The sequence below is a fragment of the Xenopus laevis genome, chromosome 9_10S (assembly GCF_017654675.1).
Source record: "Xenopus laevis strain J_2021 chromosome 9_10S, Xenopus_laevis_v10.1, whole genome shotgun sequence".
In the NCBI taxonomy this organism is placed as follows: Eukaryota; Metazoa; Chordata; class Amphibia; order Anura; family Pipidae; genus Xenopus; species Xenopus laevis.
In genome coordinates, this window is record NC_054388.1 from 41,230,188 (window position 1) to 41,255,912 (window position 25,725).

Consider the following 25,725-nt stretch of genomic DNA (forward strand, 5'->3'; position numbering starts at 1 on the left):
GCGAACAGCTGACGGGGAGGAGGAGGCGGGACTTGGATTTTAAAGCTTTGACGTCACGGGAGATTGTTTTGCGCTTGTGCGACTTGGTCAACCGGCTGTTCTGTGGAACCGGGGCCCCGGCTGTGCTCAAGACGGACCTCGTCTGCACATAAAGGTTGGGTGTCTTCATATGGTTATTTGTTTGGAGCAATGCAGTCACATAAGGCTGGTGTGTGTTGTACAGTGAGTGACACTCTAGTGTTTATACATGGGGGGGGGGGAGCAGAGGCAGCTGGGAGACTGTGAGTCGTATAAGAGTGGGGGAGACAGGGTCTGTGAGTGGGGTCGGAGTGGAGGTACAGGGTCTGAGTAGAATTACACCTATTCTGGAAAAAAATACTGTCCTTCCTATATATTTGTTTTTCCCCTATGAAAGGAGACATTTTGTGTAAAAAAATAAGTGCACCAGTGCCTTATACTCATTTAGATATAGAAGAATTGTGCTTTAAAAAGTATTGTTTCAGGCTGATTTAATGACAATTTCTGCAAAAGCCCTAATAATCACTCTGTTCTCTTCCAATTCCCTGAATTCCCAGGCTGTGCGGCGGCTCTCAGCTCACTGCACTGTAGGACAAGAACCAATCATCAGCTAGCAGGACCTGATAGGGAACTGAAGCCTGTCTGTGCTTATGTTGCTGCAGGTCTGTGATTGGCTGTCCCCTCCTACTGTGCTTCTGGCAGGGACCTTTAGGACACGCCCACCCCTCATTTGAAACACAGACATGGACCAGAGAACATCTATAGGGAGCTCCAATAAAGGAACTATTTTTAAAGCTAATATTAATTTTTAGCACCATGTAAAAGCAACACCATATATTTACTTATAATTAACTACAAATTTAGTTGTTTTTTTTTTTTCATTTATCCTATATGTCTCCTTTAATAACATTGGAATCAACCATCTTTTTTACCTGCCAGGTATGTCAGTCACATGCACAAGCTAAAGCAATAAGTGATTGATGCAATACTATATAAGGGGCAGACTAATTGTAATTGACCATTCCCAGACAGAACCATGGCAAAATATACACCTGGTTAGTATTTTAACCTTTTTATTTCACTAATCATAACATTAACAGAGGGAAAACCATAATTTTTGGGAACACCAGGACAACATTTTTATGTAAAATCCTGCAAAACGTTACTTAAAATCAGGGAAATGCACCCATTGAAGTGCATTATAAATTGGTGGGGAAGAAAAATGTAAAATGCTATAAAACTTAAAATCAGGGTGCCTATAATCCAGGTTTCACTGTATCTGCAACAGATCTGCACACGTTGTTTCAGGTCATTTATATCTTTTGTAAAATCTGTTTTTTTGCATAATGAAGCGACTTTCCAATAAACATTACAGCTTGTCCATGGTTTCGAATGTAATGCGTGTAAATGTAATTGCAACTGTAGGCTTTATTTCTATGGTTGTTTCACTAGTGTGAGAAATGTAACAATGTAGCAGAAGCCAGCTTCTGGAGGATCCTGAATGGACAATGACTGGTACATTGTTTCAAGAGGCAGAACTAGAGAACAGGAATGGCTAAACAAAACTGCTTCCAATAGCCATTACAAATTACTTTAAGGGTCTGGCCACACGGGGAGATTAGTCGCCAGGCAACAAATCTCCTCTTCTTTGCGGCAACTAATCTCCCCAATCTGCCTTCCGCCGGCTAAAATGTAAATCACCTCGGGGCAGGCACAAGGAGCGCTTTGTTTTCCGAAGTTTCCTCGTGAGGCCTGCCCCCAGGCGATTTACATTTTAGCCGGTGGAAGGCAGATTGGGGAGATTAGTTGCGGCGAAGAGGAGATCTGTCGCCTGGCAACTAATATCCCCGAAAGGCATTGTTCATCTTCCAAACACTTTTTTTTCAGTTGAGCGATTTTCAGATTGTTCACTGTAAACAAACTTTTTTCAATAGCTCGCCATCTTTTATTTCTTACAGGTTTTCCAAAATTGATGTTTAAAGTTTATTGCTCCTGTCTCTAGTGCCTCAGTCTGGCAGCTCTGTGATCCAGGAGCATCTGAGCTGTTACAATTTGCTACATTTAGTTGATCTATGAGTTGATACATTTCTAAGCAGCGTCTGTGGAATATCTGCAGCAACTATTGTATCAATTCTAACCGTTGCCTTTAATGAAAGTCATCAGGGCTAAAGATAACAAATGTATCAACTAAATGTATCCATTTATAACAGCTAAAGGGTCGGCGTTCCCCCTTCCCAGAGTTGCTTTAGAAGGTGAAGAATTTAATTTTAAACTTCAGTATAAACAGTCACAAATAGAAAGTGGTTGGAAAAAGTATTTTATTTCTGGCAATATATCTGAAACCAACGGAACTGCAAAAAATGTTTGAAGGTGAACAACCCCTTTAAACACCAGATTTTGAGAGAATGTATACTAGAAAGTAGTGTGTAGTTACATATTCTTCCGCAGCATTTTTGATAATAAATATCTTATGATAGAATAAGGGAGAATCTGCGCTCAGCCCAGCAGCAGTTATGAAGTGAATGCCTCAATCCTCTTGCATAGATGTGCCGTTCATCCAAAAGTATTTATCTTATAGAGAATAAGAGGAGAGCACTCAAAATGCAGAATTAACTGCTTATAATTATTTATTCCAGTCTGTGAGACACGACATGTTTCGGGCCCATAAAGCACTTGAGCTTTATGGGCCCGAAACATGTCGTGTCTCACAGACTGGAATAAATAATTATAAGCAGTTAATTCTGCATTTTGAGTGCTCTCCACTTACTCTCTATAAGATTAATAAATAGCTTATGTTTCTCTTTGCACTCGTTCACCTTTGTTAACTTTTAGCTAATTCTAAGCAACTTTTTAATTGGCCCTCATTTTTTTTTTAATATCTTGAGTTACTTATTTGCCTTCTTCTTACACTTTCCAGCTTTCAAATGGGGGGTGTGATGTTGCTGATCTAAAAGAAAAAACATATGCTCTGAAAGTCTACAAATTTTTTGTTATTGCTTCTTTTTATTACTCCTCTTTTTATTCGGGCCCTCTCCTGTTCATATGTCTTTTATTCAAATCAATGCAATTTGAGCCCTAGCAACCAGATTGCTGAAACTGCAAACTGGAGAGCTTCTCCATAAAAAGCTAAATAACTAAAAATAATTGTAAATGGTCAGTACATCATTCTTCACATCATACTAAAAGTTTATAACCGCTTTAATGGTAGGCAGAGTTTTAAGGGGGTCTTATTTTAATTGCAGCTTTGGCCCTATCTCTATTATTATTATTATTATTATTATTATTATTATTAACATGTATTATGCAGATTTCATTAGGAAACTTCCTGCTAGTTTTACTGTGTCTTTATAAATATGCACCAGCAAAAACCTCCCAGTTTACAAACCACACATTTTATGTTTTCTTATCTGAAATGTCACTTTAGTTATGTTGCTCTGTTTTTATTTTGTATTTTTTTTGATAGATGTTGCATATCTGTTTTATAATTTGTAGAAATATATAGAGTTTGAGTTGATAACTTTATGAAACATGCAAATAAGTGCTATGAATCAAGATCTCTGAGAATCTCTCATGTATAAGGGATAATGTGCCCCCTACTGTAACTGATAAGGATATTAGAAGTCACTGAGGGGTTCTGTGATTATATAAAGGCACAAGGCTGCAGGCTAAGTTAAACAGGGAACTCTGAGTATCACTCATGTATTATAAGGTATAATGTACCCCTACTGTAAATTATAAGGATATTAGAAGTCACTGAGGGGTTCTGTGACCATATAAAGTCACAAGGCTGCAGGCTGAGTTATACAGGGAACTCTGAGTATCACTCATGTATTATAAGGGATAATGTACCCCTACTGTAAATGATAAGGATATTAGAAGTCATTGAGGAGTTCTGTGACCATATAAAGTCACAAGGCTGCAGGCTGAGTTATACAGGGAACTCTGAGTATCACTCATGTATTATAAGGGATAATGTACCACCTACTGTAAATTATAAGGATATTAGAAGTCATTGAGAAGTTCCACAAACATTTAAAGGGTGCAGCCTGATATATGTTTGTCAAGGAACTCTGAGTATTATTTGTGTAATAATGAATCATTCCGTATTTTAGTGTTATATATGTTATAATGTACATATGATGTTTATATGTGTGTTTGTTCCTTCCTCTTTGCAGATGTGTTACATGGAACTGTTACACGTATGATCACCCACCTTTACTGCCAACTAACCTGGAACTTTATGAAGATTCCTTTTAGGTAATTTCCCTGTAAAGCAGGAAGCGTAGCAAAGGGGTATGTATTTGTTCTCCCTGTAATAGTTTTTAGTTCAAGTAGTGAACAGGGTGATCGACATGTAGTTAAACTTTTATTGGGCTGCATTTGGGATCAAGAGCCGGTGCACTTTTCATCAAAGAGGAACGCTGGCCTGGGATATAACCTCACTTGTTGTATTGACTTGGGTTTGTCTAAAAAATTGCCACCCCAAAATGTATACAACTTGTCATTTTTAACTGTCCATACACATACCTATAAAACTGCATAACATATTTTTTTTGCTGTAAATGTTTGTTGATGTGCCTTTAAGATATCTATGTACTTTAAATATTGCTTGATTAGTGGTATGGGTATGTTTGAAAAGGAGGAGGAGCTGCAACTTCCTGCTGACCCAAATGAGCGGAGTTTAAAGGTGGCCATACTGCGTAGCCTGAACTCTGAGGGAATCCCAAGAATGTTCTTTGCATTTCAAGAGTTTGTATAATGGAGCTCTCATAAACTCCCTAACGTAAATACGTTCATTTAATGTCTGCCAGGTAACTAACGTGCCAAAAAGAACAAGCAACCATGGTGCAGAAATACCAGTCACCCGTCCGCGTGTATAAACATGGCTTTGAGCTGATTATGGCCGTAAGTATTTCATTATTTTAATCAAATGTTTGTGGTTCATTGCATTTATTAACTGCTTCTGTCTGATTCATTATGCCTGTATGAATGTTACTGTCATGGGTGATAGGTGTGTTTTTATCTTAAAGGACCAGTAACAAATTTTTTTTCCAAAAAAATTTGTTTGTACTTAACAAAAAAACACCAAGACACTTTTAACTTTAAATTCGCAAAGTCTTTATTAAGAAATAACTTGCCGATTCTCCGCTTGTGATCCTCTTCAGAAACGGCGACAGAGCGATGATCCATCATGCAGTGCTCGATTTCGCCTCCCTGCCTTCTATATGAGATAGCCAGGGAGGAGAAATCGAGCACCGCACAATGGATCGGCGCCCTGTCGCTGTTTCTGAAGAGGAGCGCAAGTGGAGAATTGGTAAGTTATTTCTTAATGAAGACTTTGCTAATTTAAAGTTGTCTTGGTGTTTTTTTATTTTTTTTTCATTAAGTACAAATTGATTTTTCTAAAAAATGTTTTTTATGTTACTGGTCCTTTAAATGTATATGTATCTGTAGTGTTGTCTTGAGTACCGTTTTCTGACTGAGGCCAAAAGCAGTCTAATTAAGCTTTAATCCGTTTAAACTTGGCATTTAGACCTATTGGCCTCTTAAGTAGATTTCAAGGGATACAGATTCCTTAAAGTTAATCAACCCTATCACACTTCTTTGCTTTACTTCTCATTCCATCAGGTTACAGTCTGCAGGTGGTTGTGCCTTAAGGGCTATTCCACACGGGGAGATAGCCTTGCGTTTGCGGTCGCGGCGACAAAGCGCCGCGCCAGTCGCCGCGACCGGCGCAGGCGACAGTTTTGTATGGGCGCCTATGTAAAAACGCCTGTGCTAACCACACGAGGCGATGCGCTTTTCAACAGTCGCCTGAAAATGCCTCGCCAGGCTTTTTCAGGCGACTGTTGAAAAGCGCATCGCCTCGTGTGGTTAGCACAGGCGTTTTTACATAGGTGCCCATACAAAACTGTCGCCTGCGCCGGTCGCGGCGACTGGCGCGGCGCTTTGTCGCCGCGACCGCAAACGCAGGGCTATCTCCCCGTGTGGACTAGCCCTTAGGCTGGTGACACACGGTAAGATTCGGGGGAGATTTGTCGCCCAGCGACAAAGCTCCTCTTCTTTGGGCAACTAATCTCACCGAAATGCCTTGTGCCAGCAAGAATGTGAATCGCCTGTGGGATGGCATATGTAGCACATCGGTTTTCTGAAGTCACTCAAAGTTTCCTCATGAGGCAACTTCGGGCAACTTCAGAAAACAAAGCGCTATTTATGCCATTCCCCCAGCAATTCGAATTCTTGCCTGCAGGAAGGCATTTGGGGAAATTAGTCTTCCGAAAAAGAGATTTGTCGCTGGGTGACTAATCTCCTCCGAATCTTACCGCGTGCCACCACCCTAAATCATTAAGGGCATATCCACTGTGTGCAATCTCTGTGGCTAGGTAAAATGTGTTTAATAGCAGAGGAGTTTTAGAAGGGGTGTCTGCATCCCTTTTAATATACTTTTGCTTTAAAGGTGAGCAAAGGGGAAATCACTGGGGGGTGTCAGTTATCTGCAAGTTTGGATCACACCCACCTCTGGTCCTTTGCGGTTTTAATGTACATCTTAGAGTGTAACCAATGCTGTTTCATACTAGACATTCACATGATTCAGACTGCAGCTTCTGCATTATTAATCCAGCATTCCTTTAAAGCCCTGCAAATCCAGGGAGCTTCCAGAAAAGCAGATTTGCAATGGTTCCCATGTCGTATATAGATATAAATTTAATGATAATTAGTAAACTTCAAATACGTTGCCAATCTAATGGAAAGATCATTATAACTATACATTTACTCACTGGCATGTTTTTGTCTGGGGCCTTGGCTCTGATTCACAGCTTTGCATAAAATGTTACCCTGCTTGATCTTATTCCCATTAAAATGCATGATTTTCCCAAGTTCCTTGGATGCTTGTAGCGCAGTGTTTGTGTTCCTCTTAATCACGTGTGGGTTTGGATTTTGTAACTTGGAATTTGGAAGTTTAACTGTGACAGTAGTTAATGAGTATAAAACCTATACATCAGGATTATTGCCTTGCGGCTTCTAAAACTATATCCCCCAACATGCTAGATGCTGCCTGCAGAATCAGGGTAAAGTTAGATGCTGGTCGCACACTGTTGTTTTTTTGGCTGTTTGAGAGAGCTCATCAGTCTTGCCCACTGTCTAGCTGATTATGTTGTTCTGACTCCGGAAACAATGTAGCAGAATGGTGCAAGACTGAGCAATAACAAAAAATTATTTTGGTTGGAATTATACTTATAAATAGTTTTAAAACCAGTTAAAACTGTTAATGAATGCATATTGGCCCTGTCCATATAGCTAATATTTTTGGGCAAATAACTTCTATCTCGCCTCTATTTAATCCAGAACTACTATTGGACCAGTCCTCTGATATTTAACCAGTAACCTTTGTATTTTCTTGGGTGCTATAGAAGTATCCATCCCTTTCTCAGAGCATATCCCCTTCCTCCTCTTTGTCAGGCTCTCTGTCAGAATTGTTATCTCGTGTAAGAGACACGCTGCTATTTTGGGAGATTAGTCGCCCAGTGACAAATCGCTTCTTCTTTGGGCGACTAATCTCCCAAACTGCCTTACCGTCGGCTAGAATGTAAATCGCCGGCGGGATGGCACATGGATCGCTTCGGCTTTCTGAAGTCGTGTGAAGTTTCCTCGAGGCAACTTCAGAAATCGAAGCCCTGGGAGTGCATTAGCGCAGGCGGTTCTTCAAGCAGATGGAAGGCAGTTTGGGGCGATTGTCGCCACGCAGAAGAGGCGATTAGTCGCCAGGCACTAAATCTCCCTGAATCTGCCCGTCTGCCCCAACCCTAAATAGAGTAGCCATGATGCTGCTTAAAAGGACAGATTAAGTCCCCTTGGAACAGGGAGACTTACTGGGTGATATAGTCAAGTGTTTATCCTGAAGAGCCTTTGGATTGCATAGCTGTTCTTATTAAAGCACACATGCCTTTTCATTCTATCCAGTCATGTTCCTTCCCCTTGTTCTCGGGCTACCACCCTTGCCCTACTATTCACACCCATTTTAAAAACTTTATATAACTCTTACCTTGTGTAATCCTGTGATATGGCAATGTTTTTTGTTTTTTCCAAATAAACTCCTGTCTCGTGCAATAAATATGTATGGGTTCTACAAAACAAACATTTAATCATAAGTCTTTGGAGCTGCCATACGGCTTGGCTAAACAAAGAATTTTAACTTTAAATTGCCGTGCACCTTGAGATATGGGAAGATGATACAGCAAGGCTGTTGTATGCAAAATGGTTCAGTTTAATTTTGAGCATGCACTGCTGCTGGGGACTGTCCAAACTGTTTGACTCACGTTCTTCCTGGCTGGCTCTGTGCTGTACATTGTACTCTAAGCAGTTACACTGTGTTTTAATGAACAGCTTGAGTTCTTACATAAGCAACAAGGGTGCTTGCTCAGCTATTCTCTCTGATGAGAAATTCTAGATCTGTCTCCAGGCAGAGCAATCTCTAGGGAGTTCTTACTGTGTGACTGCTCAGGGCCCCATAGTTGGGACAATAGTGGATGACACTAGCAGCCCTTCAGCTAAAGGCCAATAGATCTGTTTTGATCATTAAAGGAGAAACAAACCCCTTATTAAAAAAAACCATACCACACATAGAACCCCCCCTCCCCCATACTAGCTGCTACCCCAGGCAAATGCCCCTAACTTTTTACTTACCCCTCGGTGCAAATTCAGGGATCTGAGTTCACGGCAGCCATCATCCAGGTCTTCGGTAATCTGACAACGAGACTGGCGGCGCTTGCACAGTTTCAGCAATTGCCGGTTCGCGACAAATGCGCATGGAAATTGCAGATGCACCGGATGAAGATATGAAGACCCGGAAGATGGCTGCTGTGAACTCCAATCCCCAATCCGCACCAAAGGGGTTAGTAAAAAGTTACCCGGCATTTGCCCGGGCTAGCAGTTCAGATGGGGATGTGGGGTAGGGTTTTTTTAATAGGAAGATTGTTTCTCCTTTAAACACTAACTAAACGTTTTTTACTTTGGCTGACGGTGGCTTAGCTCACAATAGCACAGCGTGTGAATGGTTGGGCTAAGGAAGCAGATTTTCTTATGGTGAAGGCCAAGAACAATAGACTGTGTGGGGAGGCTGGTGAGTGCTAGACAGTGGGGAGAACGGGCAGGATGTCGCAGCACATTCATTGCATAACTTCCTAAAACAAAATGTTCCGATAAACTTTAATGTTCAGCTTAAATGGTTATGGTGCATCTACTGGAAAGAGGTGGAACCTTATTTACATGGTTGTGGGAAATCCTCAATTGCACCTGATTAGCAGTTTTTGCTTGCGTTCTTGTTCATGTGACCAGTGTTGGGTGCAGCGACTGTGCCAAGTGCAAATGCTTGTGACCAGTCATAGAACTTATCGCTTACCTTTTTTCCAGTACACACAAATGTATCCTTCGTAGAAAAACATTGTAATGAGGAGGGGTCCATGTATAATCTTTCTATTTTTGTCAGTGGCATAAGATTGTTTTGAAGTTGCAACCTTATTTATTTTATCTTTATTAATATCTGTGGGTCAGATAAAGTGTGCTAGTTTAGCTTCCCAACAGAAGCTTAGAGCACACCGAGCATGAGCAATGCCACTGGCTTGAAAAAGTGGTCTAACAAGATCAAGATCTGCAGAGGCCAACTTTGAAGGCCTGGAACATTACTCTTAAGTGGCTACTGACTATTTTAGCTGCTTCAGTAAGTTTATAAGCATTAGGGGTGATCCTGGGGCTGCTGCCGCCTGATGCAGCAGCCCAGATGCCACCCCCCTCATCTGCACTTAAAATCCACCACGGAGTGGGTCAAAGGGGGGAGCATTGCTAGTGCAACTATCACAATAGTGCTCTCTGCAATAGCGGAACCAAATTTCCAGGTTATATTCTGGAAATTCAGATCTTAAAGTTACAAGAGGTTGCTTTTTTCCGCCCCTTGTAACTGGTGGCCCGCTGTCATCACTGCCTCATTGCAGCAGCAGCAGCCCTGATAAGAATACCTTAAAGGAACAGTAACACCAACAAATGAAAGTGCTTTAAAGGAGAAGGAAAGGTTAAAACTAAGTAAGCCTTATCAGAAAGGTCCATCTAAATATACCAGTAAACCCCCAAAGTAATGTTGCTCTAAGTCCCCTGTCAAAAGAAACACTGCATTTCTTTCCTTCTATTGTGTACTCATGGGCTTCTGTATCAGACTTCCTGCCTTCAGCTTAAACCTCATTGCCCTGGGCAAGAGCATGCTCAGTTTGCTCCTCTCCTCCCACCCCTCCCTTCTCTACTGTAATCTGAGCCCAGAACAGGGAGAGACTCAGGCAGGAAGTGATGTCACACCACATTAATACCGCAGCTCCTATCCTAAACAGAGAGTTTCTAGAGCTTTTTACTCAGGTATGGTAAAACATTCTACAGAATAAATATAGCATTCTAGCTTGCACTATTGCAGCTAATCTATTGGCAATAAAATGCCTCCATAACTTTCCTTCTCCTTTAAAGTAACTAAAACCTACTGTTTCCTTGCACTGGTAAAACTGGTTTGTTTCCTTCAGAAACACTACTATTGTTGTGTTTTGGTAGCCGAGGATGAGTAGATTATATGCTTTATTGGATTGTTCATGCAGCCATTACACATCAACAGTAGCTTCACTCTAACACGCCAAGCTGTACAGAAAGTACTATCATGCACAGCACAACGCATGTGCACAGTGACACCTACAGGCCATTTGTATCAACACCACAACTATAGTTAAAGGGATTCTGTCATGGGGAAAAAACATTTTTTCCAAAATGAATCAGTTAATAATGCTGCTCCTGCAGAATTCTACACTGAAATCCATTTCTCAAAAGAGCAAACAGATTTTTTTATATTCAATTTTGAAATCTGACATGGGGCTAGACATTTTGTCAATTTCCCAGCTGCCCCGAATCATGTGACTTGTGCTCTGATAAACTTCAATCACTCTTTACTGCTGTACTGCAAATTGGAGTGATATCACCCCCTCCCTTTCCCCCCCAGCAGCCAAACAAAAGAACAATGGGAAGGTAACCAGATAGCAGCTTCCTAACACAAGATAACAGCTGCCTGGTAGATCTAAGAACAACACTCAATAGTAAAAACCCATGTCCCACTGAGACACATTCAGTTACATTGAGAAGGAAAAACATCAGCCTGCCAGAAAGCATTCTCTCCTAAAGTGCAGGCACAAGTCACATGACTGGAGGCAGCTGGGAAATTGACAAAATGTCTAGCCCCATGTCGGATTTCAAAATTGAATGTAAAAAAATCTATTTTCTCTTTGTAGAAATGGATTCCAGTGCACAAATCTGCTGGAGTAGCACTATTAACTGATGCGTTTTGAAAAAAACATGTTTTCCGATGACAGAATCCCTTTAAATTATAAACAAGCCGCTGTGTAACCATGGGGCAGCCATTCAAGGCTCTGGCTACATAGCAGCTAACAGAAGCATTCTGCAGAATACTACAGTATTCTATTCCAGAGCTTATCTGTTATCTGCTAAGCAACCTGTGCCTTTTTTAGTGTTTAAGCCTAAATGGCTGCCCCCATGGCTACACAAGAGTCTATTCATATAAACTACAGTAGAACCTCCATTTTACATCCCCTAATTTTAAGTTTTCCCTCATTTTACATTGTTGTTTTGTGGTCCCACCTATATATTATGTGTAATACATTTCCCTGATTTCACATTTTCCTGGATATCACATAAATTTTTTTTCTGGTCCCCTGAAAAACTTAAAATGGGGGTTCTTCTGTATAGTAACTTTCTGAAGCAAACACAAACTTTTACCAATGCTTTTATGCTTTGTTGTTGCTGTTCCTTTAAGCATTTATTTCATCAAGAAAAGTACATCTTAATGGCTGTACGTCCCTAGACTGCTAAATGCTTGATGTTAATTGGAGCTATAGCGCTGCCAAGTTTGAAGCTGGTTATCCTGGTTTGTGTTCTGTCTACTTTGTGGCAACAATTTGGGAAGACACTTTTCCCATGCACAAAGCCAGATCCATACAGAATGGGTTTGCTGAGACTGTAAAAAAATCCAGTCTAGCCTGCACATTGCCCTGACCTCAACCCAACTGAACCCCAGCTGTGGACCAGGCCTGATGCCCAGTCTTACTAATGTTCTTATGGCTGACTTGGAGCAAGCCCCCGCCCAACAGTGTTCCAAAATCTAGTGGTCTGGTAATTGTCCCAATACCTTGAGTAATACTGTAAAGAGAGGCAGCATCCGGATTAGTAAATATTTTGAGACATTACATAACCTGCATTTCTACTGTTTTCACACATATAATCCTTTTTTAGTTTTACTTGTGTCGTTTAAATGCAATTGATCCCGGACCATTTCCTAATGGGCCTTGCGATGCATTTTTCCCAACACGTAACACTCCCTCCCACAAACTCTCTGCCCCCAAAGCAGCACAGCTGTGCTTTCTCTGCCAGTTTTGACCCAATTCAGTCAAAGAGAATAAGTGCCCAGAGTTACTTTCCGCATCTCTACATCTGTTAGTTGGTTCAGTATAAATTGCATTGATGGCAAATCCTCTCTATTTAACCCATTTATTTATTGTGAGCTGTGGTTTGTCCTACTGTTACTATTTAATGTTTGACTTGCTAGTTATCTATATAGATCTAAATGAAAAGTTGCAGCTCAATAAGGACCTTGATGTAACTTTAAGGTTTGCATGGTGCTGTTCCTGTTTTGTAAGAGAGTGGGTCTGTGCATAGTCCTTTCCTGTGTTAAATATGGGCATGAGAGATGTCCTAATGTTAACTCCATTTGTAATGAAAACTTGCCCAATAGAAGTCATCCTTGCAAGAGGTTTCATGCAAGATTTACTTTTCTGAGCAAATATGACTGCTTATGTATATGAAACATATACATGAATGTGTTTGTGTGTGCAGATATACAGTTGTGTTCAGAATAATAGCAGTCCGACATCACTAACCTGATAAACCACTGTTTTTGGTAGAAATTATATTTCTACATGGCAAAATGATTTACTAGTAGAGCAATAGAAAACCAACACTGATGACATGCATGCTGCTGATTCTGTGTAATTGAATCATTCATTGAGGCTTGTTCCAAATAATAGCAGTGTGGAGTTCAATTGGTCATTCATTCTGTGATAAAACAGGTGACAATTACAGCCCTTATTTAAGGAAGGAAGGCAGCAAATATTGTGCATGTTGGTTATAGTGTATTTCTCTTTGATTGGAGAGGGGAAACATATAAAGAAGTGCAGAAAATGATACGCTGCTCAGCTAAAATGATCTCAAATGCTTTAATATGGAAACCAAAACCTGAAGGATGTAGAATCTATATAATCATCTGGCAATGCTGACATGCTGTACAGATGGGTGGTTGTTTATATTAAGTACAGTCCTGCTTTCTCTGTGCTATAACAATTGTTGGTGATATTTATCCTAAATAGAAGCAACAATTATGTTCCATAGGCTTTGCACTACACCTGGGACATAAATGCTAGGATAAATGCCCTGGGCCCAAATATGTAAAAGTTTAAAGCTGGTCATAAAAGCGGTAAGTTTGGATATGAATGGCAGCACCCCAAAACTGAGTAATTTGCCCATTCACATTAGTTGAACACCCATAGTTGATGGCACAATAGAGAGAAATGGGCTTAGTGATAGAGTTCACCTCTTGTAAAGGGTTTTCAAAAATGCTGTTTTTTATATGGTTTGGCCACCAAAGCATTGACGCAGGTGCCATTGATCAGATCATAATGGGGGTGCTTAGGAAGTATATCAACATGCTGATGCATTCCTCACCCAACAAGATTTCCAGCAAGATTTAACGTTGCCAAACTAGTGAATCGTTAAATGTATGGCCAGTAACCAAGTCTGGAGTAACCAAGTTGACCGTGTTTATTGGCCTATGTATTATCATCTTTAGAGTGCCAGCTGAGTGTATTGAAGGTAAATAAGATCAGGCTGAGTGTGAGAACCAAAAATGGTAACTTTAATTTACAAAGAACTAATTCTGAAATGCTGATTTCTCCTTGTTCTTTGGTCAGGCAGAGATTTCTTCCTGACTCTCTTCAGCTAGTCGTCTTTCTTATAGTTCATTGTCTAGCTAAAGCAGTTATAATATAAAGCAGTTATTCTAACATACATTTAATTCTACTATACTTCTAAAGGCACATACCCTCAGGCGGTTCTGTATATAATTACAATAAAGTTACATTTTAGCAAGTGATTTGCAAGGTGCTGCTCATATCTAGGTGTATATTCACCTATCTAATTATATCACAGTTAATATTTTCTGCAAGTGGCAGAAACAGTTTGACCACATAACACGGGCAGAGCAATGTCATTTTACTTGTTCTTACGTGATCTCCCTGCATTTGTCAGTTTCAGCTCTAATGTCTCAATTTATTTTTTCATTCACAGGCGTATGTGCGTCGTTTCCCCACCTGCCCCCTTATCCCCATGTTTGTTGGCAGCGATCTAATGAGCGAATACAAGAGTGAGGATGGAGCTGTACATATCATGGAGAGACGCTGCAAGCTGGATGTGGATGCGCCGCGCCTCTTGAAGAAAGTAAGCTCTTTAAACACATCCTATGTTATCTGTAGTGTGTGTGATGTCTGTCCAGTTCAAAGAATTGGCTAATGTTGGGTCAAAGCAGTAATGTTAGTGTGAGCAGCAAGGTTCAAGCACTGGCATGCATACCTGCCCTTCAAGTTGACAATTGTATTGCTTTCTTACTTAAAGGGATTCTGTCATGATTTTTATGATATCGTTTTTACTTCTAAATTACACCCTTTACACTGCAAATAATTCACTCTACAATATAAAACTTCATTCCAGAACCAGCAAGTGTATTTTTTTTTAATTTATAATATTAGTGTGTAGGCGCCATCTCAGGTCATTTTGCCTGGTCATGTGCTTCCAGAAAGAGCCAGCACTTTAGGATGGAACTGCTTTCTGACAGGCTATTGTATCTCTTACTCAATGTAACTGAATGTGTCTCAGTGGGACCTGGCTTTTACCATTGAGTGCTGTTCTTCGATCTACCAGGGAGCTGTTGATTTGTGTCAGGGAGCTGCTATCTGGTTACCTTCACATTGTTCTATTGTTAGGCTGCTGGGGGGGAAGGGAGGAGGGTAGATATCACTCCAACTTGCAGTAAGGGTCAGGGCACACAGGCAGATTCAGGGAGATTAGTGGCCCAGTGCAGGGTTAGTCCTCCGGTGCAGGATGGCACTCTGAGCGTTTTGTTTTCCGAAGTCGCCCGAATTGCCTTACTAGGAAACTTAGGGCGAGTGCCATCCTGCCGGCGATTTATATTTTAGCTGGCGGGAAGGCAGGGGAGGCAGTTCGGGGAGATTAGTCGCCCGAAGAAGAGTAATTTGTCACCAGGCGACTATCTCCCCGAATCTGCCTGTGTGCCCTGACCCTAAAGAGTGACTGAAGTTTATCAGAGCACAAGTCAAATGATTGGGGGCAGCTGGGAAACTGGCAATATGTCTAGCCCCATGTCAGATTTAACAATTCAATTTTTCCTTTTTTGTTATTCGTTGTCATCACGGGAGCAATGGGGATTGGCGCACAGGAAATTTAAAAAAAACTATTTTGTTTCTGAACCAATGTGGATGTGGTTGGGCAGCATGCCGCCCCCTAAAATCCTGCCACCCTAGCCCCGGGCCTTGGTGGCCTTTCCGCAAATCCAGGCCTGTGTGCCACAGCCCCCTTAAACATGTTGGCACTGCCATATGTTAAAGCAGAGTTCTATTTGTAGCCATGCTTCCCATACCCAACTACACACCTCAGACTTGCAGCTTTGAGGAAGCGAACACCTAAAATATTGGAATCAGGAACACTACATAAGTGTTAGCCATCCTTATAAGGAAGCACAACTTTAGCTGAAGTTCCCCTCATTGCAACAGTTGCATGAACATTGTGTCAGAGCGATGGATACTTTTAAGAAGGCAATTTGGTGATGAGAGGGATTAGGAGCTGGGAGAAAAAGACAACTTGGTGACTTCAAAAAGGCACCAATCCATTGAGCTGCAGAATAATGCTCAGGAATAAAAAGCACATGTAAACTGGCCTCCACTGGAATGCAGGAAAATAAAAGACTAATCTATTGGCTCCTTCTGCTGGTGATTTGGTATTATTGCAACCAAAAGTGAAGGCAAATCCTCACACTTTGCCATATTTTTTTGTGGTGTTGGTGTCTTTGTAAAGAAACACACTTTGAAATCTTGTCCTTCGGATACTTAATCTGTGGATCAATTATCTATTTATGTGGATCAATTCTATTTTGTATTAACTGATTTCCTTTTTTTTTAAATTTTTTTGTTCTAGATTGCTGGAGTGGATTATGTTTACTTTATCCAGAAGAACTCTCTAAATCGCCAGGAACGTACTCTGCACATTGAGTCTTACAATGAGTCGTTCTCTAGCCGGATTATCATCAATGAGCACTGCTGTTACACTGTAAGTAGCACTGGGAAGTACAGATGAGAACCATTCTACATATCTAGCCTTTTGGGACATTTTAGAAAATGGCTCAGTGATTGTCATTGCACGCCATAGGTTTTTAGAGTACACTGTGTGTTTATTACCGTGTGGTACTGTATATAGTTACCTTTGCAATAGTTATCCGATATTGATTGGGATGTCATGTAAATTCCTCTATGCACTAGGCTGCATGCAAATCTACTTCTACTTCTGTATGACTAAATCCAATTGCGAATTTATTCTCACCCCTGCTGCCACCAACATATAATATAATAAGCTGAGTATGGTAGATTGATTCTCATTAGCTCTTTTGCCTGCGCTGGTACAAGGATATGACTTTGACCATTCATCTTTCTGTTCAGGTACACCCTGATAATGAAAACTGGACTTGCTTCGAACAGTCGGCTAGCCTGGATATCAAGTCCTTCTTTGGATTTGAGAGCACTGTGGAAAAGATTGCAATGAAGCAATACACAACAAACATAAAAAAGGTGAGTGTGCAAATAATAGTGGGTCACTCCTAGCCCTGAGTGTGAAATCGTCCAAAAATCTCTGATGCCATTCTTTTTATCTTCTTAGGGTAAAGAAATCATTGAGTATTACTTGAACCAGTTGGAGCAGGAGGGTATCACCTCCATGCCTCGCTGGACTCCTGAAATTGCTCAGCAGCAAGAAACCAAAACAGATACCTCAGGCCGGGCATTGTCTCCTCCTCAGAGCATACCCACCAAATCTGCCGATGGGCCCAGCAGCAAGGATGGCTTAGCATCCAGCCCCACTGCTGCAACCCAGGAACTGAGCAGCACACCTGATGGTAAGTTTGCCTGTCTGTTTCAGCTGCTAATTTCCACCAATTCAGCACTTCACTAATAAACCTGTGGGTTCCAAATAGGATAGCTAGTCTCAGCCCTTGAAGTAAGACCGAATGGCTGCTTACAATGGTTAATATCAGGTAGTATCTGTGCCAGTGTGACAGAATGCTGTTCTAAAGATAGGATCTGTACCCAGCTTATTGGGAGAGAGAAAAAACTACGGTGCAATACTTGTCTTATAATGAGAGAGAAAATACATATTGTAAAAGCTGCATGTTCCTTTCTTCACTAAAAGTTTTAATTCCATTGTTCTGATTTACTAAATCCATTCTTCCCCCCTCTGTGTGTGTTGGCAGACAAACTTGATGCAGATTACATTAAGCGTTACTTGGGAGATCTCACCCCTTTGCAGGAAAGCTGCCTAATTCGCCTACGTCAGTGGCTACAGGAAACCCACAAGGGCAAAGTAAGTTGTCCATTCAGTGTATATCATCTGGTCATGCTGTGCTCCTTTGAAAGGGAGTAACACAATGGAGGCATGTAATGTGTGTCTCTTTAGAACAGGGATGGGCAGACTGGATCTTGAGGTACAGTTCCCGGCATCTTCCCTAGAAACCTTTGGAATTTTTGCATCATACTGTAGGACATAAGACAAGCACTGATTATTGTATCCGTAATTTGAAACATGCCTAGCAGGAGATGTTCAGCTTTGTAGCCTCTGATTGCGGTTGACACTGCTTGAGTAGACCCTGCAGTCTCATATCTGGATTACTTTAATTTTAATTTGCATGTGTTTAGATTCCAAAAGATGAGCACATTTTGAGATTTTTGCGAGCACGGGACTTCAACATCGACAAAGCTCGGGAAATCTTATGTCAATCCCTCACCTGGAGAAAGCAGCACCATGTGGACTACCTGCTAAGCACATGGGACCCTCCCCAGGTGTTACATGATTACTATGCCGGAGGCTGGCACCACCATGACAAAGGTTGGCACCGACGCAGCAGTGTTTCCATATAGATAATCTGTCTCTGTGGTGTCTTCTGTGGGGCAAAGTGTGGCTTGGCTACATTAATTTCTCTTAAAGGTGTGGTTCATCTTTAAGTTAACTTTTAGTATGACATATAATGGCTAATTGTAAGCAACTATTCAACTGGCCACAATTTTTTTTTTTTTAAATTTTGAATTATAAATACCTTCTGATTCTTTCCAGATTTCTACCAATCCCATCTAAAAACAAAATGCTCTCTAAGGCTACACATATATTGCTGCTACTTTTTTACTCATCAGACCCTCTCCAATTCCTATCCCAGTTTCTTATTCAAATCAGTACATGTTTGCTATGGTAATTTGGGTCATTGTCTCTGAATATGGCTCTGTAGATCATACTAAAAGTTAATTTAAAGGTGAGCAACCCCTTTATCAACCCTAAGCAGAAGTGCAGAACATTATTATTGTTCTTTTACTGACAATACTTGACTTGTGTTTCATTCTTCTAATTTTAAATCCGTTTCATACATATGCTATTGCAACAATGCATGCCACCTTCTCCTCCCTTGCAGATGGCCGCCCACTATATGTGCTGAGGCTCGGACAGATGGATACCAAGGGTCTGGTCAGAGCACTTGGGGAGGAGTCCCTCCTCCGACATGTAAGTTGAGATTTAGGATGGGAGCATTTCACTAGGGGAGCCAGTGAATAATTTGTGGGCAGATGGAGCCATGATTGCTATTAATCCTTTTTTGAGAGGGGCAGCAACTAACACCTTATTTGCTACTATTATTAGTAATAGGTTTTGCTTGGAATTCCGGGAAGTCCTATCTAATAACTCATATTTTTGTGATTATAGGTGCTGTCTATCAACGAGGAAGGACTAAGGCGCTGTGAAGAGAACACTAAAATCTTTGGACGCCCCATCAGGTAAGAGGACTGTAATAACAAGATCTGTCAGTCTCCGTCACTACCCCTGAATAAAGTAGTTGAACAGTTAAGGAAAGGGGCTGCTTTGTGATGGCGTATTAAACCTCCTGATATTGTGCCCATTCCCTTGTGTGCTTTTTGGCCAGAAAACCCCAAAAGGCTCCTGTTTTAATCTGTCTTTATCATGTCATTAAAGCTTTATCCATGTTTCTTCCTAGCTCTTGGACCTGTCTAGTTGATCTAGAAGGTCTAAACATGAGGCATCTGTGGAGACCAGGAGTCAAAGCCTTGTTGCGCATTATTGAAGTGGTTGAAGCAAATTACCCAGAGACCCTTGGTCGGTTACTGATCCTGCGGGCTCCCAGAGTCTTCCCAGTGCTTTGGACTCTGGTAGGTTCCCCTCCGTTAATCTACCAAAACAAACTTTGTTCTGAATATTCACCTTCCACCTTTTTGTCTGCTTTTAGGTCAGTCCCTTTATTGATGAGTATACCAGAAAGAAATTTCTTATTTATGCTGGGAATGATTACCAAGGCCCAGGCGGGTTGATAGATTACATTGACAAAGAGGTCATTCCTGACTTCCTGGGAGGGGAGTGTATGGTAAGTCATCATTCGCTCTATAATGAAACCCCAATTCCTGTTGGTGCATAACTGCAGAGTTTATTGCATATTGCTACCTGTAGCTTTCCAATCCAATTTCTGAATTCCAGTGTGAAGTTCCAGAGGGTGGACTGGTCCCTAAGGCCCTGTACAGGACACCAGAAGAACTGGAGAATGATGGTATCCGATTGTGGACAGAGACCATATATCAATCTGCCAGTGTGTTTAAGGGATCACCACATGAGGTATGTTGGGAACGATTTCACTTGCTTCCTATATATACCTGATATTGCAAAGGGGGGCTTAAACTTTGAATTAGTACCTGTATGGACCATGGAACCTGCTAGTAATTGTAGAGCACTGCTGCATTCCTGGTGATTTGATTTCCCAAAGGGAGGAAGTACACCAATACCTTCAGCAATGCCTTTGTGGCACATTCTGCTGAGTAATTGATTTAAAGGCATTGCTGAAGGTATTGGTGTGCTTCCTCCCATTGGGAAATCAAATATGACTACTGGTTTGGAAGTAGCCTGAGAAGTTGAATGCACCTGAATAAAGTGGCGTGCCAAAGAAATTGTATATCGATATACCTTAGACAATAAGAATTCCTGATTTAAAATAAAATATCTTACGGTTTCTAGTACTCTAGAATAACTGATAAACCATTTTGGTGCATTGCATCCCTTTGTTGCACAGACCTTCACAGTGCTGAGAAGAGCAGTTCTATATCGGCAGACAGATCCCTCCTGTTAGGGCAAAGGATTTATGTTGTGTCCCTCTCCTGCAGATAATGATTCAGATAGTTGATGCCTCCTCTGTCATTACCTGGGACTTTGATGTGTGTAAAGGGGACATTGTGTTCAACATCTACCATTCCAAGAGGGCCCCCCAGGCACCGAAGAGAGATCCACTTGGAGCTCATGGCCTCACGTCTCCCATGGGCAACAACGTGCAGCTGATTGACAAGGCTTGGCAGTTGGGGCGGGATTACAGTATGGTGGAGTCTCCGCTAATCTGCAAGGAAGGAGAGAGTGTGCAGGTAACATTTGTTTCCAAGTAAACCTATAAAACCACACAAAAGAGTGTTTGTTTATGGCAGGTTCTACACAGAAATATTCCGCCCACTTGGGCATAATAGAGCACAATCAAAACATGTAGAATATTAAATGCCACTTTTTGTTGTTGTTTTAAACATGTAAAACATAACAAAACATCTAGTATGCATTACATGAAATCAAACCTGAATTACCAGTCGACATAAAGAGTATTGTAACACTAAGAGCCATGTACTGGGGTTCATTGGAAGTGGGAGTATTCTTTGTGTACTAATCTTTAGGCCAACATTTGCTCCAAACTGGATTGGGAAGTAGCTTAATTGTCTAATGTAGGGGTACACTTAGGTTACCCTATTTCAGGAATCGGGTCGATATCCCACCATGGCCCCCAGACCTTGTCAAATTTGGTGGGTGAGCCTCTAATGTCATATGTCACTGCGTATCTTGACAGCGCTATATAAATAAATGATGATGATGATGATATGTAAGTTTGAAAAGTGGGACAGCGTTGTTAACCAACTGCTTCCATGCTCTGAGAGAGGGTGGAGAATTACCCATCAAGTGCATTGCCACTGTTTTCATAAAATTAAATTGTGTTTAACGGCAGTATATAACCCTTTTAATGCTGGAAAACCACCGCTACAAAGAAAAAGACAATAGGCGCATCATGATGGAAAACCAGGACATGAAACCGCTACAGCCCAAGGGTAGGGGCACACGGGCCTATTCGGGGAGATTTAGTTGCCTGGCAACTAATCGCCTCTTCTTTGGGGCGACGATCTCCCCGAACTACCTTCCCCCCTGCTAAAATAAAAAATTGCCTGCAAGAATGCACTCGCGGCACTTAGATTTCCGAAGTCGCCCGAAGTTTCCTCTGAAGACGACTTCGGAAATCTCAGCGCAGCGTATGCCATTGTGCTGGCGTATTCTCATTATAGCAGGGGGAAGGCAGTTCGGGGAGATTGTCGCCCTGAAGAAGAGGCAATTTGTTTCCAGGCGACTAAATCTCCCCGAATCTGCCCGTGTGCCCCTGCCCTTAATGTAAAATAATGGTTTATCCTAACTGTAATGCTGTGTCAAGCATTGATGTGATTTCACTACACAGGGTTCCCATGTGACTCGCTGGCCGGGTTTTTACATCGTTCAATGGAAGTTCCACAGTATGGCAGCCTGTGCCAGCAGTAGTCTTCCTCGTGTAGAGGATGTGCTCGCCTCCCTTCAGGTCTCCTCTCACAAGTGCAAAGTCATGTATTACACAGAGATCATTGGCTCCGACGATTTCAGGTATGGCAGCTGCTCTGGGTGTTCTCCTAGTCAAACTGAGGAAATGATTGTGATAAATCAGATTTTTTTTTTTCCCTCCATCCATTAGGGGCTCCATGACCAGTCTGGAATCCAGCCATAGTGGCTTCTCTCAGCTCAGCGCTGCCACCACCTCCTCCAGCCAGTCTCACTCCAGTTCCATGGTTTCCAGGTAGCCAGCCCATGCCCCTGTAACCCCACCATGCCACAGACTTCTCCCCTTCCTAATCTCACCGAAGCCTCATTTCACCAATTTTTTTCCCATCTTTAGACCTTCTCTAGACCTGTTGTTAATAAGCATTTACAATGATCTAGAGATTGACCATCCTGCCTCACGGCTGGAAGCTCTTGAATGTATAACTAAAGCTTCTGATCACCTTTATTCATCTTGTATGTGTTGTTTTTGGGTTTTTTTTTGTAAGTTGTTTTGAATGTTAAATAAGAGTTAAAACATTTAAAAAAAAATCTGTATTAAATATGTAAAAAGAAATTCCAACTGTTGGGCTGGTCTGGGATTAAACATTCATATTTGTTGTAATGTCTGAGGGGCTTTCAACTTTATACCCATTTTTCAGCCATCTGTGTCCCATTTGGTCTAGAACTGCAACTCCCAGTGTCTTTTAGTTCTACTGCAAACAGAAGGCTAGTATGTTGCTAATGCTGGTGGGAGACTGCAGCTCCTCTTCTTTTTCAAGTGTAGCTCTTGAGCTTTAGATGCAGGTCCGGACTGAGAATCTAAATAGTCCCTGGCATTTCAGGTATACAAAGGCCCAATCAGCCCACACTTAGGCCCAAACAGCCCACTAAATACTGACTGTCAATGGCACCTTATAGCAGCCCCTCTGGCATTTGTCAGAACCCACAGGTTGCCAGTCCGGGCCTGTTTAGATGGCAATTCTTTTAGTAGCCATATACTATACCTCTGATTGTACTGTGTTACTTTAATAATACTGTGTAGGTAGGGCTAAAAACCTTCTGACTTACAATATTTTTCTTTTTTTATGTATTTCTTGTACTGTCCCCCCCCCCTTCATTTTGATCCCTCTGCTTTGTCACAGCCCATCTTGTGTCCCTATTCATGGCCATTTAGCTTTCTGCACTTCCATATTCAAACGTTAATCTCCTTGCCCCCTCTTCTGTGCTGTTTACAACCTTTGTAACCTTTATTTATTTATTTATTTATTTTTTACCTCTCCTGTACCCTTTACCCCAATCTCTATCCCTCTTCCCTTGTTTTGGTTGTTACAGAGAGCCCCTCCCTCTGTCTGAATCAGTGATCCCCTCTCTTGTTTACGCCCAAGACCTGAAGTCCGACCCGGATGGGCTCCTCCGTTTCTCTCCTTCTTTCTGGGGCCAGCACTTTTCTACTCTCTACACTCTCAGACCCCCCGTCTTCCTGCGCTGGCCCCCGTCCTGGCGCCTCCCATTCATCCGGGAGCCTGGGGGTCCTCCTGCCATCGAAACAGAGAGCACCGACACTTCCTGAGATTAGAGGGGGGTATGCAGTCTCTCTTGTCTCTCAGGTGCTGCTCTTTCCTACAACAGAAAGGCACCCCAACATGGAACTGTCTGCATCGTGGTTGTGTCTTCATTTTTCCATTATAGGAGGGGGCATGTGATACTCTGGCACCCCATACTCTTGCACTTACCTGAGTACTGTGATATCCTTAGGCAATACACACGGAGCATTACTGCATGCAGGAGTAGGTAAGATCAGCCAAGTCATTGCATATTCATATCTGTTTGTGGTGTGGCTGCTACTGGCACAAACTTCAGGGCACAGGGCGTAAAGCAAAATCCATTAGATTTCTGAGCCATAGTCTTTTACCAAACTCCCTGTGACTTAAATACCCTCTGTAGTCAGTCCCAGTCCCAACAGCATCTGTAGAGTCCTATAAAGAATGGGCTACGAGTCCTTTGCCCCTTCCGTCTGCTGTTAAAGTTCTGAACTTCTGGCAGAGGTGCAGTTGACATGTTTGACCATATCTAGTGACTGTTACTTTTGGGATATGTGGCCTAATGTGTAACCCACTATGAATGTAGGAGTTAAAAGGCCAAGTCAGTTGTATAGGCTCTGAACTAAAAGTGGTAAATCTCCCCTAATATTTTACCCTGCACCCTAGTGAACAATCCTTATGCAGGGCTGTGTGATTTCTTATATACGTCCCTAAATTTATTCTGGTCTTGTATAGCCTTGACATTTGATTTGCTTCACAGGTGCCATCTGACTTCAGGTATTGTAATAAAGGAGGGGTAACATACTGCACAACAACATACAGGGGGTGCCGGCATGCTCTTCAACCATCACTTACACTGCATGAGTAAAACCTTTTCTAGCACCAATCCTTTATCATGTGTGATGCAGATGTCACTTTATTCCTGAATATAAGGGCTGATTACTCCTGTGCAAGGGCTGTGCCCTGCCTGCTGGGTCCCCTCTACATACACCCCCTTTCCCTTGTCGTCCCACTCGCACGACAACCTGCATCACTGTCACACACCCTCCCACATGTGTTTATGTGGATAAATGGGTATCTTTTTAAAAGCACATTCTCTATTGGTAGTGGGGTTTATACTGTTCCTGTATCTGGGGATCCTCACTGCCTGGCACTGGAAGGGATTCATCCAAGAAGGTCCAATCTGCTAATGTCCTGCTGCAAATTGAACTACAACTCCCAGCATCCACTGTAGTTCAGCCACAGCTGGAGAGCGGCAGGCTCAACCCTCTGGATAAATACCATACAACACTTATCTCTCTCTCCTTTTATTTCATTTTTTCTTCTTAATTCTGCCTCTGAGTTTACCTTTTTATATAAACCTGTAACTGATGCATATCAGTCGTCTACTATGGAGTTTAACTTGGAACCTCACTCTCTCTGTTGTATAACCATTAATTTAAACTACATGCATCTTTTCTTATGTATTTTTTTTTTTATCACTGTAATAAACATTGATGCTGTGTAAATAGACCCAAAGGCCTGTCTTTGTCGCTCTGTCCTGATTTCATATACAGTATATAATCCAGTTATAGTTAAATGGAATCATGGGGGTCCATGTTATGTAGTTTATAGGGCCCTCTTCCACATGGCTATTAGCCCACCTCCTGTCTAGGGCCCTGCCAGCTAAATGAAAGTGTTGTGCTTAAAGGGAAACTATTGCAAAAATTTAAATTTAATATAAGCTTTAGCATACTGAAATAAAAAACTTTCTAAATACAATCCATTAAATATTCTGTGTGGTTTCTGAAATAATCAAATTTATATTCACTATTCCTCTCTCAGCATCTGTTTCTCTTCATTCTGCCTTCATGCAGGAGTGGGTGTCAGATGAATGATCCAATATATCTTCTAGGAGGCTCCTTTTGCCTAGAAGATGTATTAGAGCTCACTCTATTAAAATCACCAGAAATCCTGTCTCTCTACATGCAGAATTTGTGCAAAAGGCAGTTATTTTGTTAGATTTTGTTTGTACAGGTATGGGACCTTGGGACCTGGGGTTGTCTGA

General features: G+C 41.6%; 1 protein-coding gene across 4 annotated transcripts; it reads left to right on the top strand.

Moving 5' to 3' along the window:
• Window positions 1–25,190, top strand: sec14l5.S (SEC14-like lipid binding 5 S homeolog). Of its 4 annotated transcripts, none has more exons than XM_041577823.1 (18): window positions 1–154; window positions 4,194–4,311; window positions 4,830–4,923; window positions 14,455–14,604; window positions 16,375–16,506; window positions 16,893–17,021; window positions 17,110–17,344; window positions 17,699–17,808; window positions 18,141–18,330; window positions 18,905–18,993; window positions 19,192–19,262; window positions 19,481–19,652; window positions 19,730–19,864; window positions 19,975–20,109; window positions 20,652–20,903; window positions 22,025–22,203; window positions 22,292–22,393; window positions 23,470–25,190. In XM_041577823.1, the coding sequence occupies exons 3-18, from the start codon at window positions 4,861–4,863 to the stop codon at window positions 23,705–23,707; spliced, it is 2,382 nt and encodes a 793-aa protein (XP_041433757.1). In that variant the 5' UTR covers window positions 1–154; window positions 4,194–4,311; window positions 4,830–4,860; the 3' UTR covers window positions 23,708–25,190.
• Window positions 25,191–25,725: the final 535 nt, after the last annotated feature.